This window comes from Myxocyprinus asiaticus, chromosome 14 (assembly GCF_019703515.2).
Source record: "Myxocyprinus asiaticus isolate MX2 ecotype Aquarium Trade chromosome 14, UBuf_Myxa_2, whole genome shotgun sequence".
Lineage (NCBI taxonomy): Eukaryota > Metazoa > Chordata > Actinopteri > Cypriniformes > Catostomidae > Myxocyprinus > Myxocyprinus asiaticus.
The window spans coordinates 5,698,803-5,717,488 of NC_059357.1; the positions used below are offsets into that span (position 1 = coordinate 5,698,803).

The 18,686-nt window shown below is 37.1% G+C and overlaps 1 protein-coding gene across 5 annotated transcripts in view; it reads right to left on the minus strand.

Moving 5' to 3' along the window:
- The window catches only part of sun1b (Sad1 and UNC84 domain containing 1b), a 49,384-nt gene that overhangs the window by 17,143 nt on the left and 13,555 nt on the right, over positions 1 to 18,686 (minus strand). For 3 of the 5 annotated variants that reach the window (XM_051716216.1, XM_051716213.1, XM_051716214.1), the window contains 6 exons: positions 6,022 to 6,225; positions 5,329 to 5,519; positions 4,038 to 4,274; positions 3,490 to 3,570; positions 1,455 to 1,562; positions 1,067 to 1,165 (listed from right to left, as the gene is read on the minus strand). In XM_051716216.1, the coding sequence (XP_051572176.1) occupies positions 1,067 to 1,165; positions 1,455 to 1,562; positions 3,490 to 3,570; positions 4,038 to 4,274; positions 5,329 to 5,519; positions 6,022 to 6,152 (847 nt within the window). In that variant the 5' untranslated portion in view covers positions 6,153 to 6,225. The remainder of the gene's footprint in view (positions 1 to 1,066; positions 1,166 to 1,454; positions 1,563 to 3,489; positions 3,571 to 4,037; positions 4,275 to 5,328; positions 5,520 to 6,021; positions 6,226 to 18,686) is intronic. The other 2 variants (XM_051716218.1, XM_051716217.1) reach the window with 1 other exon arrangement.

Below are 18,686 nucleotides of genomic sequence, written 5' to 3' on the forward strand. Positions count from 1 at the left end.
CCACCCCCATGCTTCACGGTTGGGATGGTGTTATTCGGCTTGCAAGCCCCACACTTTTTCCTCCAAACATAACGATGGTCATTATGGCCAAACAGTTCAATTTTTGTTTCATCAGACCAGAGGACATTTCTCCAAAAAGTAAGATCTTTGTCCCCATGTGCACACGCAAACTGTAGTCAGGCTTTTTTATGGTGGTTTTGGAGCAGTGGCTTCTTCCTTGCCGAGCAGCTTTTCAGGTGATGTCGATATAGGACTCGTTTTACTGTGGATATAGATACTTGTCTACCTGTTTCCTCCAGCATCTTCACAAGGTCCTTTGCTGTTGTTCTGGGATTGATTTGCACTTTTCGCAACTACGTTCATCTCTAGGAGACAGAATGAGTCTCCTTCCTGAGTGGTATGATGGCTGCATGGTGCCATGGTGTTTATACTTGTGTACTATTGTTTGTACAGATGAACGTGCTCCCAAGGATGAACCAGACTTGTGGAGGTCCACAATTTTTTTTTTCTGAGGTCTTGGCTGATTTCTTTTGATTTTCCCATGATGTCAAGCAAAGAGATGCCGAGTTTGAAGGTAGGCCTTAAAATACATCATATTACCTATCAGAAGCTAATTGGCTAATGCCTAAAGACTTGACAGCATTTTCTGGAATTTTCCAAGCTGCTTAAAGGCACAGTTGACTTGGTATATGTAGACTTCTGACCCACTAGAATTGTGATATAGTCAATTAAAAGTGAAACAATCTGTCTGAAAACAACTGTTGGAAAAATTACTCCTGTCATGCACAAAGCAGACGTCCTAAACGACTTGCCAAAACCATACTTTGCTATAGTAAATCTGTGGAGTGATAAAGTGACCTAGAAATGCAGAATCCTAAAGACCTTTTTTTTTTTTTTTTTTTCCTCTCTCAAAACTTCAAAAATATTTATTTCCAGATTTTCAATGTGGTCTCAGACATTTGGAACTATAAGTAGTTCTCGGTACAAGTTGACCATTTGACACACTGACAAGAGGAAGAGGACAAAGTGAGAGAGGAAGACAGTAAACAATCTGGAGAATATTGACCTGGAGACAACAAGGCCAACCACAGAATGGACTTCAGCTTCTGAGCCATAAATGCAGCAGCTGAACCAAAACCTCGGCAAACTCGCAGCAGACCGTAACCTGAGCATGTACCACCAAAATAGAACAGAATCAGTAAATAAAAGGCTATACGATCCAATTATCCAATGATGCTTTGGAAATCCATTGTCTTGGATGTTATCAAACTCTAACCAAATTAAAACACCGATTAAAATGTAAAATCGTAACTTCAGCTAATAAATGAAGTCAAAATCAATTTTGAAATTCTATCAAGAGGGAATGAAGTCAAATTTGATAAGTTTAAATGTCTCTCTATTGAAATGAGATCAAGCTGATGAGCTAGAGGAGTAAAGACATGAAGGTATTTAACCTGTGTAAGAAATAAGGGCCCACAATACTGTGAATACGTGGCGGGTGAAGGAAATGTGTTTGTGTTCCTTGTGCATTTCCATGTTCTGCATCCCTTTACAGTCATCACCTGTGAATTAGCAGGGGTGACAGCGTTAGATGCAAGGTGGTAAATCAAAAAAAGTGAAGAAAAAAAAAAAAAAAAAATGGAAAATAATAAATAAAATACAAAATATGCTGTAAATGTCACAAACAGCTCAGGCTTTAGCTGAATAACTCAAGGCTATACAAACATTCAATATTCCAGACTCTTGATTTCCCATGTATGTCCCTCTGTGTGATATTGTTGGGTGGATAATTTGTCATCCTTTAACACAGTTGTCATTGAGAAAGGCCTGTCATATGCTCTGCTGACCATTAGGCTGAGGTAAACTAGCTGTACGAAAACAAGTGGCCCTCAAAAACACTGAAGTTCAGGGGCCACAAAACTTGTCAATTCTAATCAGCATATGATTCACTTAACCCAAAAGAGGAGCATGAACCGTGCAATGCTAATTTCAGAGGGAACCTTAGTTGTTTAACAATAATGCATAATAATGTATATATTATCGTAAATACTTTGTGCATATGTGTGCTCTTAGCCATGAATATTTTACTAAAAGTTCGGTCCTTTTGTTCCACCAATATACATCCTCCTGAGACCCAACCGTGACTACTGTGTGCATTTTCCATTTCCCTTTCTGATTTGTAACTAACAGCCCCTAAGAAACATGCAAAAAAAAAATTTGACGTCCACATATGTGGACAGTGGGATTATGTTGTGCAATTTTGAATAATACCAATCTATAGAAAGTCAGTTTTTTTTTCTATCAAAGTGTTAATTATGTTTCCAGGAGTGTTGGAAACATTACAGACATTAACAAACAATTCTGATTCAAAGTAATGGCCAGTATCATCCAATCACTGTCACCCATGTTAAAATTAAATTTTGCATGAAAAATTCTGAATCTATTTACCGATTTCCATTGTCCCATGTCTGCCAAACATGTTAAGTGGTCAAAACATCATCTGCAGCCTGTCACTGAACTTTAGACCGGATGTTAGGAGTGAATACACTTGGCTGCATGGGAAAGCTATAGAATGCTTCCTTGCTCCCTATTTAGTGAATGACTTAACCTCCAGTGTGCTTTTTGCCTGCACTGGCCTCAGAACAGTTTGAAAAGTAACTTATTTTTCATCCCAACTCCATATAAAGCCTCTGAAAGCAACATTTTCCAGCTTTTTGATGCATCCATTGATTCTCAATTAATGCACAGTATATATAGGACATTTTAAGAAAAATTAGATTACAGTCCACATATGTGGTCATCGTGTTTAATTTATTAAAAAAAAATTTTTTTTTTAATTATCACACATTATACATTTGCACATATACAGTGAAATTCTTTTTTTTTTTTTTTTTCACATATCCCTGCTAAGCTGGGGTCAGAGTGCAGGATCAGCCATGATAGGGTCAAGAGCCTTGCTCAAGGGCCCAACAGTGGCATCTTGGCAGTGCTGGGGCTTGAACCCCCAACCTTCTGATCAGTAACCCAGAGCCTTAACCGCTGAGCCACCACTGCTCCATAAAAATGGCATATTGGATGAAACTCGAGACTCTAGTCTTTTGACTCAAACAGGTTTTAATGTAAAAACTTATGTTTCTTACCAGATGTAGTTTTGTTGCTGTTTCTCCCAAAGACAAACTCAGCTGAGATTGGTGCCTTGTTGTTTTGTCACATGACTCAGTGTGTCAAAAGTTTAACCCTTTAATGACTGCCTAGAGTCTCCTGAACTAAGATCAGTCGGTTTAATTTAATTTAAATTATGCGTAGCCTATAGAGAAGCCAGAAAAATAAAGGTCTCAGAAGGATATAGCCTGTTATCCCCACTTATCGCTAAAATGTAAATGTTTTTGCCAAGTCTTACAAGCTACACAAAGGTCGACATCATATATGATATATAGCAGTGGTTGCTTGTGCACTGTAGATTCGGTTACGTGTCCTGTATGTACTTACAGAGCGATCCATTGAGATTGAGATGGCTGTCTGCAGTCACCAGATCGCTCACATTCATACTGCCACAGTAACTGTCATGAGCTGAAACACACAAGACAAAAATCACACCAGCCCACTTACAATTCCAGCATGTATTTCCATAGTTATTGATAGAACAGGGAGAGTGGGCGTGAAGTTGCATAAGACATGGTAACAACTGAAATACACAGTATGCAATGGAAAATATTTCTAAAAAGAAAATGGAAGGTGGAGAATCTCTACACAAAACATGTTACAAGCAATAAAATAACACAAAAACAGACCTTACTATGCTTTATGCACATTGGGCACATTTAGTAGACATTAGAAACCTTGTTTAACAATGAATAACAATAAGGCTGTTGGACAAAATATAAAAAACACGATCAAGGATAAGAGTATTGCACCAAACTCCTGCGAAATAAACCCATCTGAAATATGGAGATGCATTAAGAAAGCTCGACAGTGACAAACTAAACGGCCCCTTCAACTTCAACAGAGTAGGACTCTTCGTGAGCTGACTATCTCACCTGTCTTATCAACTCTGTTCAGAGAGGTGGTAAGAGCGATGTCTGCATCTGTCTGATGGACTGCCGAGGATACGGATGGAGAGTACGCTAAAGAACATGCCGTTTCTGTCTCCGTCCTGTCTGCGTTGAAGGAGCAGTCCTTACAGATGTAGCCATTCACCACATTACTATGGGCCTCCATTTTACTAATGTCTCCATTCCCCAACACTGAGCTCTGGTCAGTTCTCCTCCTCTGTGCTAAAATACAACAAAAATAAAACATTTTATGTGAATTACAGAAGACTGATTATAAACTGGCCTGGTCTAATGGTTTTACTGTGATACAAATGGTTTACTCCGCAAACCTAAACAAGTTTATACATTGTTTCATACATAGTTTATACAGTCAAGATTAAATAAGGCACAGCTACCGCTCAACTTCTGTCCAAAATAACATTTTGGTTCATATTTAATCCTCTGCTTTTAAGCTTTACTCTTTGATCCAGGCCAAATCAATCTGCCAACTAACCAAACATGTTAAATGCTTATCTGTAAACCGGATAAGTGACCTCATCCAGCCTCTGACGAGTATGACATTCATCTGTCTTTTTGGAGATTATTTGCACTTCTCAGTTTTTCAGAAGAGCAGCTTTTAATGTCGACTAAACTGCGTATAGTAATGTTTGTTGATGTTAATGAAAATTAAGGTATACATGTAGGTTTTTGAAATGTGCTGTATAAGAAATAACACATGGTAAAAATACATGGTAGAAACGCATGTCTTTATTGCTTAACCCCTTAAACTCTATGGACCCACCAGTGCTATATCACAAAATAAGTTTACGCTTAAAACGTTTAAGTCCCCAGATACAGAATTCAGACATATGCATTTTATTTGCATATCAAGGACCCAGTAAGCACCATGGTGGTGGATAATCAGATTGATAATCTGTTAGGTAATCCATGGTCTTTGTACCATATTTATTTGGTCTTTGGCATTACACGTCATTGCATTTGCACTTTGAAAGTTAAAAATCAGCATTTTTTTTTTTTTCTAAATTGTAATTTTATCTATAGAGAATAAGCATACTGCCTTGCAAAGCCAAATCGCAGTAACTACACATTTGGTCAAAATTTAGTTTTGACAGAAATCATGTCCCTTAGTCCATGATCTATCCTGTTATAGACAGTTTTGGCTCAACTATGTTTAGACAGAGAAATTAGCTTAAAAGCTTTTATTAGTTTCAATGTTGCTATAGTTACTGTGTTTTGGGCTTGTAGGGCAGCATGGACCATACGAATGGTCACTGACCAGAGAAAGTGTGTGTAGTGGAGCTCTGTCTGAGCGTGGACTGATCCAGCAGACTGGAGATCAGAGACGCATCACTGACTGAACTGATGAAGCTCATGTCTGATGCCATCTGATCTTTCTGAGGAGTTTGAGTCACATTCTGAGACTCGTACATGGATGATTCCTGCTGCTGCCGTCTGCTACGAACAGACCTGTGGAAATAAAACAAAGTTGACCCACTTTCATGTTGATTTTTGAAACTTTTGAGTCTGTCAAACAACCCATAAATAAGTTCTGGTAGGTGAAGTTGCAAGAACTTGCTGTAAGACAAAAATGTGCTACCGGGGCGATCATACAAACACTTTTGGCATTGAAACTGCATTTTGGCATTGGCCTAATATTTTCTTGTCTTAATATCTGCTTCTAACATTACTTGTTTGCTACTAGCAATAACAAGACATGTCAATATAGGGCTGCCACTCTTTGTTTCAAACCTGTATGACTTTCAGGGTGAATAAATGACCGAATTTTCATTTTGGGTAAATAAACAAGTTTAATGTATCACATATGACGAAATGTCAGGAAAAAACATGAATGTTGTTGTCCTAAACATGACAGCCATCTCATGTGAATGTGCTGGTATGAAGCTATGGGAGTTTGCAGATAAGAAGTGATGTCCGTTATCTTCTATTGACAGAGAAATGAACAGCTGACCTGCTGACGCTCGAGCTGCTTCTGCTGGTACGCTTGTAAGAGCTCAAGTTGTGATTCGGCGTCATTTCCGTGAAGCTGTTGTCACCATAGAAACCAGTAGTGGTGTGTAGTCTTAAACTCCGGCGTGACATTCTGGGCGAGTCGTACACAGGATTGATCTTGTGCTCTTTCTCGAACTCAAGGGCCGCGGATGAATAACTCGAGCTGGAGAGGAAAAGAGGTGTTTTGAAAAACCATGCACATTCAGACATAGTCACAGCTGGTACAACCTTATGGGTTATAAATAATCATAATTCATCTTTTCACACCTGCGGTCATTTGTTAAAAACTCAAACCAAGTGCAATTCCATGGAAACACTACTCCTGGAAAACCCGGTAACATTTCATTCAGGGCAAGTTATGAACTTTTCAATATACCTTGAAGCACTGCGAGGTCTGTAATTACAGGTGAAATACATGACACCTGCCCAGAACCGCCCGGCCCCTAAAACTGGGTGGTTGCAGTAAAGGAGGTCACCAAGATGCCTATGTCATCACTACACTACTTACATGAGAGAGACGGAAAAGAAAAATAGGGATGCACCGATGTATCGGCCGCCAATATTTAATCGGCCAAATAATGACCAAATTTAAATAATCAAAATCAGTGAAAAACCTATGGTTCATTTAGAATTAACAACACACTTGGTAAAAAACTCTTTGAATTCAAATGTACAATCCAGAAATAATGGCAACAGAATGTAAAAGGGTCGGCACTCCAAAGAACATGTAATATTTCATTTTAATTCTCTCGCTCTCCCATTGAGGAAAAAATGTTGTTACGTGACACTTGTGAAAGCGGCACTCACCTATACACGAGGTAAACCATAAAAACGCTTTGAAAAACAAAAAAACAAACAAAAAAAAAAACAGCAAACTTAGACTTCTGAGACATTGTTATGGTATCCATCAAGGCTGCACGATTGTGTCAAGTTTGAAATCGCAATAAGGTCTTGCGTGATTACAAAAACTTGAAAGGCTGCGTTTAAAAATAAACTGCAATCAGCTCTTCAGTCAACATTGTGTAAGCAAGTGGCACCCTCTAGCGGTCTGGACGGCATTTTCCATTACACAACTATAGGAAGGCCGTTTTGTTCCTTTGGTTTTTAACTTTTTATTTTTAATTGATGTGGTCGACATTTCCATGGAATTGCCCAAAATAATATGTTTGCATGATATGAATTTGTGATGTTCTATTACATACAGTACAAACATGTAAAATGCGAGTTCTGTTGTTTTGAACTGCAACGTTTTTTTAGAAATATATATTTATATAAAAAAAATTTTTTTTTTTTTTTTTTTTACATCAAGCATCATGCAATGACATTTAGTTATTTTTCAATGATTTTTTTATCTTCTATTTATCTTTGTGGCTCTCTTTAAAATTTTGGCCTGTTATGTGCTCAACAGATCCAATCCATGTTCAATGCTACTTACTGTTAGAACAAAAGCTTTTTTACCTCTTTGTACGTTTTTTAAAACACAATTCCTGAGCAAAATGGTGATATGATGACAAAATAAAGTATATGGAAAATAACAGTATTGGCATCAGCCAATAGTTATGTTAAAATCAGTATGGGTCCAAAAAGAAGAAAAAAAAAAAAAAAAATATCAGTGGATCCCTAGCAAAAAACGTAAGATATCTTCTGCAGATGATATTATTACAAAAACACAATTCATACTTGTATACAAAACTAATTTCAAGCATTTAAGCATAAACCCTTGAGTTAGTTTTTTTTTTGTCATGAGAAACAAATTCAGTCAAATGCAGTCATGACTGCTCTGTTATTCTACTGTAAAGCAAGTCATATTTAGGACAACAACATTCGTGTTTTTTCCCTGACATTTCATCATATGTGATGTAATCAGACTTGCGCATCCAGTGTAGACAGCATCATTGATTATAAATGGAAGAGATTTGATTTTGCTTCACACAACTCGTGTCTTATGTAGACAGGGTGTTGATATCTAAACACACTTTAATTAGGGATGTACGATATATCGGCGGCCGATATTATAGTGTTGATAGTGAAATTACTGCCAATATTTTCGCAGATAATTTAAGGTTTATTTGCTTGCAGCTGAGAATTTCTGGCTGCCTGCAGCTTCTCTCCTCCAGGCAGGGACTCATCAGGCAGTCTCCAGTGGCAGCGAGTGCACACACTACAGGTTGACCGGCAGTGGATTTTGCCGATACAGATAACAGATTAATCGGCCACCAGTTTTAAAATAGATTTATAGAACGACAAAAAAAAATTTGTTCTTTACAAATGGCAGGCAAAGAGAGAGTCCAAAATAATAAGATACCAGATGCAGTTTTTCGTTCAACTAAAATCTCAATAATAACCAGAAGAAAAATAAATAAATGAAGATTTGGTGCATAACATGGGACTTAAGTATAAACAAGCCAGAAACACATTGGGAACTCATTTGAAATAATGAAAAAAATGAATAATGAAAAAAGATTTTTGCCAATAACGATAGCTAAAAAAAAAGCAACTACAGGCACCGATTAAGCTGTAAAACCGATATATCGGTCTACCTCTAGCACACACTACAGCGTGTCTGACAGTGAAAGCCAGTCTAGTGTTGCAAGTAGGGCCGAAACGTTTAGTCAACGTTATAGACTACGTCGGCAATAAAAATTGTCGACAAATTTTCATTGTCGAATAGTCGTTTGATCTCATTTAACGTAATAGATCACATTAAACTCTGATGACACAAGAGAGCAGCACTACAGTTTGCGTCTGATTGAGGAGAGGAAGAATTACACAGCTCACAGTCCAGATGGACTCCAAACTTTCCAAACAGCTTCAGGTGACGTAGATCGCAAAGTATGAGGGAATAATACAAAATAAGTAAATACAGAAGCACTCCCGTGGAATAAGTGGAGCTGGAGCAAAACTTGCATAATCGAGCGTCTTTCAAGGAAACACCCCAGCGTTGCATCTTAAATGCAGTTATATTTTTTGCTTTATTAAGAGTTAAAATAATACGGAAGCAGATCATGTAAATAACTACAAACCCCAAAACTAGCATTTCTCTGTGTGGTCAGCGCCTCTGATTTGTGCAAAGTGTCCCGATCTAAAGGGGAGAGATTGAAACTGCACCCGGCTGATGCACACTGTCGCGGGGACACTCATCCCTCCAGCGCGAACGCTTAATACAGCTAAATTATAACGTGATGCTTGCAACTTATTGAATCATAATGTGTGTCACTGTGCATTTCTTATCATGAAGAAAATTGCCAATACGCAGCTTCATTAATAAGAGAGATTTTTTGTTTTTGTGAGTTAAAGATGGATTGAAGAAGTGAACAAAGGTGAGGGAGGGTAGTCTTCGCCCCATTATACACTGCAACAAAAGTTGCATAAGTTTGTTTTGCAATATAAATATCTAAAACTCCTTTAAAACAAAGTACATTTACTTTAGCAGCTATACTGCAGAAGAACATTTTTCTGAGAATGTTGAATATAATATTAAAAATACTAAATATTTTAAATCTAAAAATCCTTTCAAAAAAGATGCATTCACCTGAGAAGCAGCATTTAAGATATTTAGACTTGCTTTTAGATAATAGATCTTGAATATAAGTATATTTTGTCTTTACTGCACTCACAGAAGTATAACCAAGTGAAAAAAGACACTTATATTTAAGATATATTCTCTTAAAGCAAGTCTAAATATCTTATACATTGCTTAAAGTAAATGTGTCTTGTTTAAAGGATTTGTAGACTATTTTAAAATGGAAAACAAGACAAAAACACTTGATAACAGGATTTTTTGCAGTGAATTGCTTTACTGAATAAAAAGTATTTTTTCCTTTTATTTCATTTAGAGGTATTTTTAAAAGATGATTTTGTCCTCTATTGTAAGCAAGCATGTTTAATACAACCTTTAAAGTCAAGACACAAGCAGAATAATCTGTTAAGAGCTAACGATTAATCGTTGCAATAAATCAAAGTCGAATAATCATTAGATTAATCGATTATCAAAATAATCGTTAGTTGCAGCCCTAGTTGCAAGCCAAGCTTATGTCGCAATGTGAGGATTACTTCATCTCTGCACCTTATTACGATGTTTTGGGGCTTGTTTTAATTGGGATAATCAAGTGCAAGTAACACCATTTCCCATATTCGGTTTATGTTTCGTGAAGCAATAAACGAAAAAGTGACAAAAACATGCTTGTATGTTACTTGGGGGCAATCATTTGCTTATTACTTCATGCAACAAACAGAATATGGAAAATAGCATTTTGCTTCTTATAGCAAAGGATCCTGATTAAAACGAGTCCAAACACAACGTAACATGGTGCATAGATCTTGAAACAATCCTCAAACAGTGACACGAGATGGCTAAAAACATTAGTTTGTGAGTTAAACTAATTTGCTTGTATTTTACAAGTTGAGACTTATCTAATGTTATAACTCATGTCTTTTCAATCTGTATGTTTTCACCTATTCTCATGATTCTTGCATTCAAATTTCATAAATTATACAATGGAAAGATCACAGATAAGCTCTGTAACCAGCAACTATGAATGAGACACGCATGTCCACAATATAAAACACACAAACCACTGCTGCACGCAGTCTGGCTGCTAGCATAATATTTCACCATGTATACAGAGATTAGGGTTTGTAAGGTGCGTTTTGTTGTTTAACGTTCATTACATGCTGTTGATTTATCAGCTCATGTAATGCATTATTACATCTGTTAGAAGTTCATTATTCTCTCGCTGTGGGCGATTCATTAGGATTACCATTAATACTCATATTAATAGGCAAATATAAAGAATACCATAAATACTGTGTGTATTGCAAGGGCAAGTGTATTGCCATTTATTTCTAGTTCAAATCAGCATACATCTATAATGTAGGCACATTTCTGGCTCATGTTACATCAGGAAAACCTTAAATAGAAGCAGTTAAAAAGTTTCCAAGTTCTCAAATTATACCAATTTTTCAAATGAGTAGCTTTTAAATAACTAGGTATCAGTTCCACGTTAAAAGATTAAAACGTCGGTTATCACAATGAGCTGTGAATGATCGGTTATCGGCACAGAAATTCCATATCGGTCCATCCCTAAGTTTACTCATAGGAAAAAAAGACGTACATAATGCTGAATTTAAATTACCATTCCCCCCCAAGCAATCTTAATAGAACAAATATTTGAAAACAGAAACATGTAGTCTGTTAAATCGGTTAAGGTGGAACGGTTATCGGCTGATGAAAATTAAAAACATGTCACAGCTGTGCATCTACAGCATCAAGAACATGTTATTATAGAACACAGAGCATGTAATAAAGGAAGTGAGGAACACAGTGCAAATTTCTTAAAATAACTGTTCCTCAAAGGCTGGGCATTCCATTGAGAAATAGCTAGCCACTGGAACTGTGCAACATCAGATCAGCTCAAAGAAAAACACCCATATAACACTTCTGCTACTGAAGGGGCCTTCTCCTAGAATTACTAGAAGTTATCTTCAGAGCACATGCTTTCCGATCCTGCAGCAATAGGCATCATGTTATGGGAACTGCTGAAACATCAGGGGCCGGATTCACAAAGCGTTAAGAAGAAAATTCTTCTTAACTACCATTTTCTTCTTAATTTCTAACTTAAGAAAAAGTTACGAATGTTTTGAATTCTCAAAAATAAAATAATAATAAAATATATCTAAAAAGAAAAAAAAAAAAAAAAATCAATAACATTTTCAAGTTAGTTAAACCTCAAATTGATCCCAAATCCCAAAAGGTATGTTTAATGAATTAACAGGGTTGTTTCAAATATGACATGTTAAAGATATAGGGAGCCCCTAACCTAACCTTTTTCCTAACCTTAACCATTAGTAAGGGTGTAACAATTAGAGGTCGACCAATAGTGGATTTTGCCAATACCGATAACTAAGGTGGTGGGAAAGGCCGATTAATTGGCCGATAGTTTTTTTTAATTGATTTATAGAATGTCAAAAAAAAAACAAAACAAATCTGATTATTTTCTTACTATGGCAGGCACAGAATAAGAGTCCAAAATGAATAAAATCCCATATGCGGTTTACTGTTCAACAAAAATCCCAATAATAACAAGAAAAAAAAGAAAATAAAAAGATTTGGTGCATAACGCTGGATTTTAAAGTATAATCAAGTATATTAAAAATATGAAATGTAAAAACTATCAGCAAGATTTCTGCAGATCACCAATAGCTCCAAAAAGCAACTAACGGCACCGATTAATTGGTAAAACCTCTAGTAACGATCCATCGATACAATGTATAAATATCGATAAAGAATTTTATGATGCACCTTTATTTTAATACTCTCATGTCAGCCACGTCCATACGCATTTCCGTCACGCAATGAAGCAACCTTATTACCTTAATTTCACTGAGCGCTAAATACACTTTTCATGTGGGAAAAGGATGTGTGCAGGGTCTGTGAAGCCAAATTGCGCTCTGCCATCCGTGCGGCGCACGTCAACCGGGCTTCCCGCAAAACGCGAGAGATCAACAACAGGATCAGCACGAGCACATCAACCAGGCGCTCCTTAAAATGCGAGCTCTCGTGACAAACACAAAGTGGCTCAAATGCACGATTAATTCGGGCTTCTATCGATATCGTTGCGCATGCAACCAAATCGAATTTTACATGAGAATTTGCCATTAAAAAAGTAACATGGAGCAGTTCAACAATCATGTGAAACGTCTTGACAACGCAGACATTCTGAACAGCACTAATGAGGGAGAAAAATCACCTGCTGTCCAGCATCAATTATAAGACTTTACACATCTACACCCTTACTAATATTTATCCCAGTTAACTGTAACAGAATTTTGGAAATTGTAGCCAAGAAAACAGCAGATAGCACAGATAGTTGGAAACAAGCCATGGGTATGGAAGTACTTTTGAATTGGATTAAACTGAAAAATAAGCTGTAATCAAACGACTGATGATCACTTGTGACGTTATTTTTTATATTATCTATATAATGTTTTTCAACATCTGAAGTACCTTATTTTGTTGTGGATGTCCCAATGCGGATACTAAATTTGCACTTTTCAGAGAGCTCAAAATATATTTTGGTTGCATTTGAGGGCAAAAAAAAAAATTTAATCGATTGTGTAAAATAAGCACATAATATCGGAAAATTGATCGCAGGGCCCTGAATCGAATCAAAATCGTGGCAGACTTTTAAGTATCTGCAAATATCAGATCGCAGGCCAGGAGAATTGATTTAAGATCATATCGTGGTGAAACATCCGATTTACACCCCTTACCACTGGTGGAAGTGACGCCCCCTTTTAGAGTTGCTGCAACCCCCCTTTTGGAGTAACCCTGCCCCCTTTTGGAGATCCCGCCCAAATTTTAAAGTATCCGGCCTACAGACTTAACTACTTCGGAAAACGTGGGCGCGCACTTTTGCGCTCTACTGGATCTTTATGTAGAAATGTGATTGTAGACCAAAACACATTTTGTGTTTGTCATTTTTAACCTTCAAACCATGTAAATGTCAGCACAAAATTCAAAAAATAAATTTTGTTTTAAAGCTTCTTAATGTGGTAACCAATCATGCTAGTCAATTTAAACAGATGCGCAGAAAAGTGCTCTCTCTCCACAATCTTAAGAGTCCATAGAAAGTATTACATTTGTTGTATTAGAAAACACAACCTCATGCCGCAGGCTAGTATAATCAGATAATATCAAAATTAAAAAAAAAATGTTTTAAGAACAAAATGACAGGTTAAGAAAATACTGTATAGAATTTAAGAATTACTCAAGAATTGCACTTAGGAAGATTCCCAAGATCTTTTTTTTTTTCCCCCTCACAAGAACGTTTTCGTAAATCTGGCCACAGGCCTTGGCCATTTTCTCAGTAGCCACGTTTCCACTATTGGGCCAAATGAGGGCCAGGGACAGTCACTTCCGGGGCTTCATTGCGCCTCCTCTGGGCTCTTTCTTTACCCTTGGGCCAAACAAGGCCAACCAGGGATTGAGGTGGGTTCAATGTCAAAGGTGAGTTTCGCTGAACTTCCCAGGTTGTGTAACCAGCGCACAACGGTACAGGTTTAAAAAAAAATAAAAAATAGGGGCACAGTACAAATCCATTAAAATGCCCAATGGACAAAGCGGTGCCCAAAGAAATTACTTTCCATGGTTCAATGAACTTTCATAGATGGTGTGCTGGGACAACGTACCACTGTTAGTGGAGAGATCACTCTGGACACCATGGAAGTTACAGTCGGTGAGTTGTCAACACTAACTTATCTTGGTGTTTACATTCACTATAAACTCGATATTCTAGATAACATTATACCTCTGCTTGAGTTTCCCTCTTGCTTGTGAAATGGGCGGGGTGTGTGACGTTGGCACCGCAGCGGCATATTAGGGGCCGGTTTTTGGCCAACGCTGCAGAGTTATTGGCCCGATGGTGGGAACGCAGATCAATTTTGGTCTTGCAGCTCAAGGTCCGAGGCTACTGGCCCCGACTGGCCTGTTGATAGCCCTGGCTCGCACTGGCCCGAATGTGGAAAAGCTAGTGTTTTACTTTGCAGTTAGTTTATTAATAACCAAGGAAAGATTGAGCTGGCATTAAACAGATTTTTTAAATGGCTGATATCTAGAATGCAAGATGGCAGATGGCCAACGTAAGTAACACAATTACAACAAATAAGATGTACACATAATTGCTGAAATTAACATATTTGGTGCCCAGTGGACTTAACCCTTAACCAGCGTAACTCTACATGGCTTCAATTAGAAGGACTAGGCCATGTTCACCTGAAGGAAAAAAAAAAAAAAAAAGCTATCATTTTGCACATTTAAAGTACATTCATTCAATCAAAATGTAGGACTGGGCGCTAAAAATGATCTTGATATTTAAATCGCAATAAAAAAAATAAAAAAAATGTATTTCGATAAGCTTGAGTAATTTTCGATATTTAGCCTGTGTTCTACATCTAGACGATCAGGTGCGTTTTGCTAAAAACGCAAGCAGTTTGGCTCTCTTATTGTACGTTTCCACTGGTGTGTGGTGAGCGAAGGTGAGCGAGCGCTTTCCTTCCTATGGAAGTCGAGCGCCACACTCGTGAGGTGGATTGTAGAATTGACAGCAGCACGGGGCAAGCTGTTTCCTAGTGTTGGGAGTGGCTTTGAGCAGATTTCTTCCACGTCAGTGGAAACAGCCTCAGACTGAATGAAGTTGCTAATGTCCCCGCTACGCCAGTCATCGCGTTCCGGGTCTGGACCCCGGATTGATTCCATCCGGACTGTAAGACATCATGACGACGGTTGCGCCCTCTAATCGTCTCTCATCAGTGAGCAGCGCGACAAAACAACAGTGCTGGTTACATCATTTCTGATCCTTCCACACTGTATTCTTGAATATTTTTCTCTAGCACTGAACACGCTTTATGCATGCCCTGTCCGGCTCTTCAGGCGTTTCCTCTTTTCCCCGCATGCCAGTAAACATGATGCGCTACATAAGTTATGGTTGTTCCAGAGCGCCTTTAGACCATAAAGTTTTTTCTTTCCAAATTTAGTTTGATTAATCTGCATGTTATAAGCCTTTAATAAACAAACAGATTTCTGTTCTTATTTTGTGAAATTATTCAGATGTCATTATCTCTGACAATGATGAAAGACAATAAAATTACTTGCTTGTAGTCTAGTCTCACTTTAATGAAAATATAAAAATGGTTCATTCAGACCATTCCTCAGTCACAAGGGCTTCTATGCCCTCATACTTGGGTATCTGAATGTAACGAAATATGAAAATAATTTGAATGTACAAATATAATATATATATATACACACACACATACATACATACATATGCTATCATTATGATTCAAAATGAACAGATCATCTTTTAACATTCATATCCAGCTGCACTCAATTGATAAAATGTTACAATATTTTATAGAGTTTAGTAGAAGACCCCTCAGACACCGCTGCTTTGGCTGTCTCTGGGCCCCCAATTCAGTTTTGTATAGACTATTTAGGATTTTTTTTTCTCCTTTTCTTCTGCCAACTTCGGATACAATAAATAAAAAAAAAAAAAAAAAAAAATTTGCAATGTGCAAATGTGAATGTATATCGTGATAAATATCGATATCGAATGATATGAAAAAGAATACCGTGATAATATTTTTTGCCATATCGCCCAGCCGTATCTAAAGGTACCAACAGTGTACCTAAAGTGCACTGCAGGAAACTAGGGCTATTTTAGTTTGCAGGAAATTTGAAGCCGCAGAAAAATCACCCACAATAAGTCTTTAATACGGAAGCCTTCAAACAAATACCATTGACATTTGTTGTCTCAGCAGATGTCGAAGAAAGTGGTGCAACTCTCTGTGATAACTTAAGCTAGTCTCACCAGATGCAAATCAATATCCACACCAAGAGTGAGAAAATGCCAACAATATTAAGGTACAAAAGCGACAATCACAGCACCCTCCTGGAGGTTGAAAATACATTAAGGGCTGCAACTAACAACTATTTTGATAGTCAATTAATCTTTGATTATTTCTCTGATTAATGCTGTAATTTCCTGTATTTTATTCAAATGCATTTATTAAAAAACAAAAAAAACAAATGTTTTTATGCTATACTTTGCGTTTTAAAAACGCTTACAAATATAAATGTTTCTTATAGAGAGAGAGAGAGAGACCTATAACGTTTACATTGGATATACAGGTTAATTTTGATCTTCTAAGCATCTTTCTTCAAGATGCTGTGGGAAATCAAACTAAACTAACTTAAGTTATAACATAATAAGTGTACTCATGAGTATGTGATTTCAAACCAGGCCAGTTTGTTTCCTAATATCAAAAAAGAACATTTATTACACATGAGAAAAATAATAGCCTAAAACACATTTACAAACTTTACCACATTTTTAATAAAAAGATGTCTAATATATTCCTCTTGAGATATTATTTAATCTGAAACTATTCAATAACATTTCTGGTATAGTTCACCATGATACATTTTAGTAGCCCTAGTGTAGTAATGTGTAGTTCAAAAAGCCTTGAAATTTATGTTGGTGTATGCAACAGTGTTGTCTCTTTTCCTTGTCAGTGCGGTCTAGCCGTTTGAGAGGTTTGACTGCCTCCATAGTGCTTTAAAAGTAGAAAATTCTCATTTGAATTCAAACAGATAAGATTTTATAAATTGCTCCCATGTGCTGGACAGGAAAATTAGTGTTTTTATCTCTTCAACTTGTAGCCACTATTTCATCGAGTTTCATCATGCAAGTGCATTTACATGCACTATTGTAAAGTGACATCACTGATTAAGCTTCTACGAGCACGGCACACATATCCAACAATTTGATAATTAAATTTGTTGTCGATGATTTATTAATTATCGACTTTGATTACCGGTAGTTGTTTCAGCACTAGATACATCTGTATGTAAAACAATTCTGAACCAGTGAGATTTCACTGTGGGCTACCCAGTGAAGGTGACAATAGAAACCAGTAGGGCTGGGCAATATGTAAAAAAAATAAATAAATAAAATTAAAATCGATAAATCGCCTTAAATATCGCGATGTACGATTATATCGTCAACCCCCCTGCCGAGGGTCGGTGAATATTTTTGCTTTGATTTTGCTTCAAAAATTAACTTATCGAAACACGAAAAACAAACAAAAAGACACTTCTAAATTCAAATTGCACTTTAAACGGAAAAAGCAATAAAATAATCAAAAAAAAAAAATTATTTAACCACCTCCCCAAATACAAACATTTACCATCTCCAACAGCTCCATTTGCCATCACGCAAGCATTCGTCAACGACAACAGGTGGAAAATTACTAATAGCCTAAAGACTAAGAACTAAAGACAATTATAAAATTTAAAGATGATGATAATAATAATAAAGCCTAATAAATTCCCTTGTGTTCCCAAAGTAATGTTGGCAAATGTGTGTTCCTATCGAATGTGTGTTTGTATTGCGTTTTTGTAATACATTTAATGCTGCCTAAAGAAATAAAATAGAACTCAATTTCAGGGTCAAAGTGTATAATTTTATGATTTAATCACTTTGGTTTTTCTTTAATACAAATATACATTACTGGAGAGTTTGGTTCCCAATGCTTGTTAACCGCAAACTGGTCCATGGAAATAAACTGAACTAAACTCACAGCACCTCCTGAGATGCTTGGAGATCATTTGCAGCATTCTCATAGACAACAATTTTTGTAAACAGTTTTCAGACTAATGAAACAGAGGAGAAACAAAAAAAAAAAGGGGTGAAAACTCTTTACAAGCAGTTGTTACACGAGACAGGCTTGCACTGCATGAATACATGCGCTTGTTCAACAAAACAGGCTCGTCGTGCTGCATGCCTCTGAACAAACAGTGAATCAGACACGAGCAGTGACGGCTTTTCTTTTGTATGTTCTATTTTTTTTATCCCCTTTTCCCCCAATTTGGATTGCCCAATTCCCACTACTTAGTAGGTCCTCGTGGTGGCGCGGTTACTCACCTTAATCCGGGTGGCGGAGGACAAGTCTCAATTTCCTCCGCTTCTGAGACCGTCAATCCGCACATCTTATCACATGGCTCGTTGTGCATGACACCACGGAGACTCCGCATGTGGAAGCTCACGCTACTCTCCACGATCC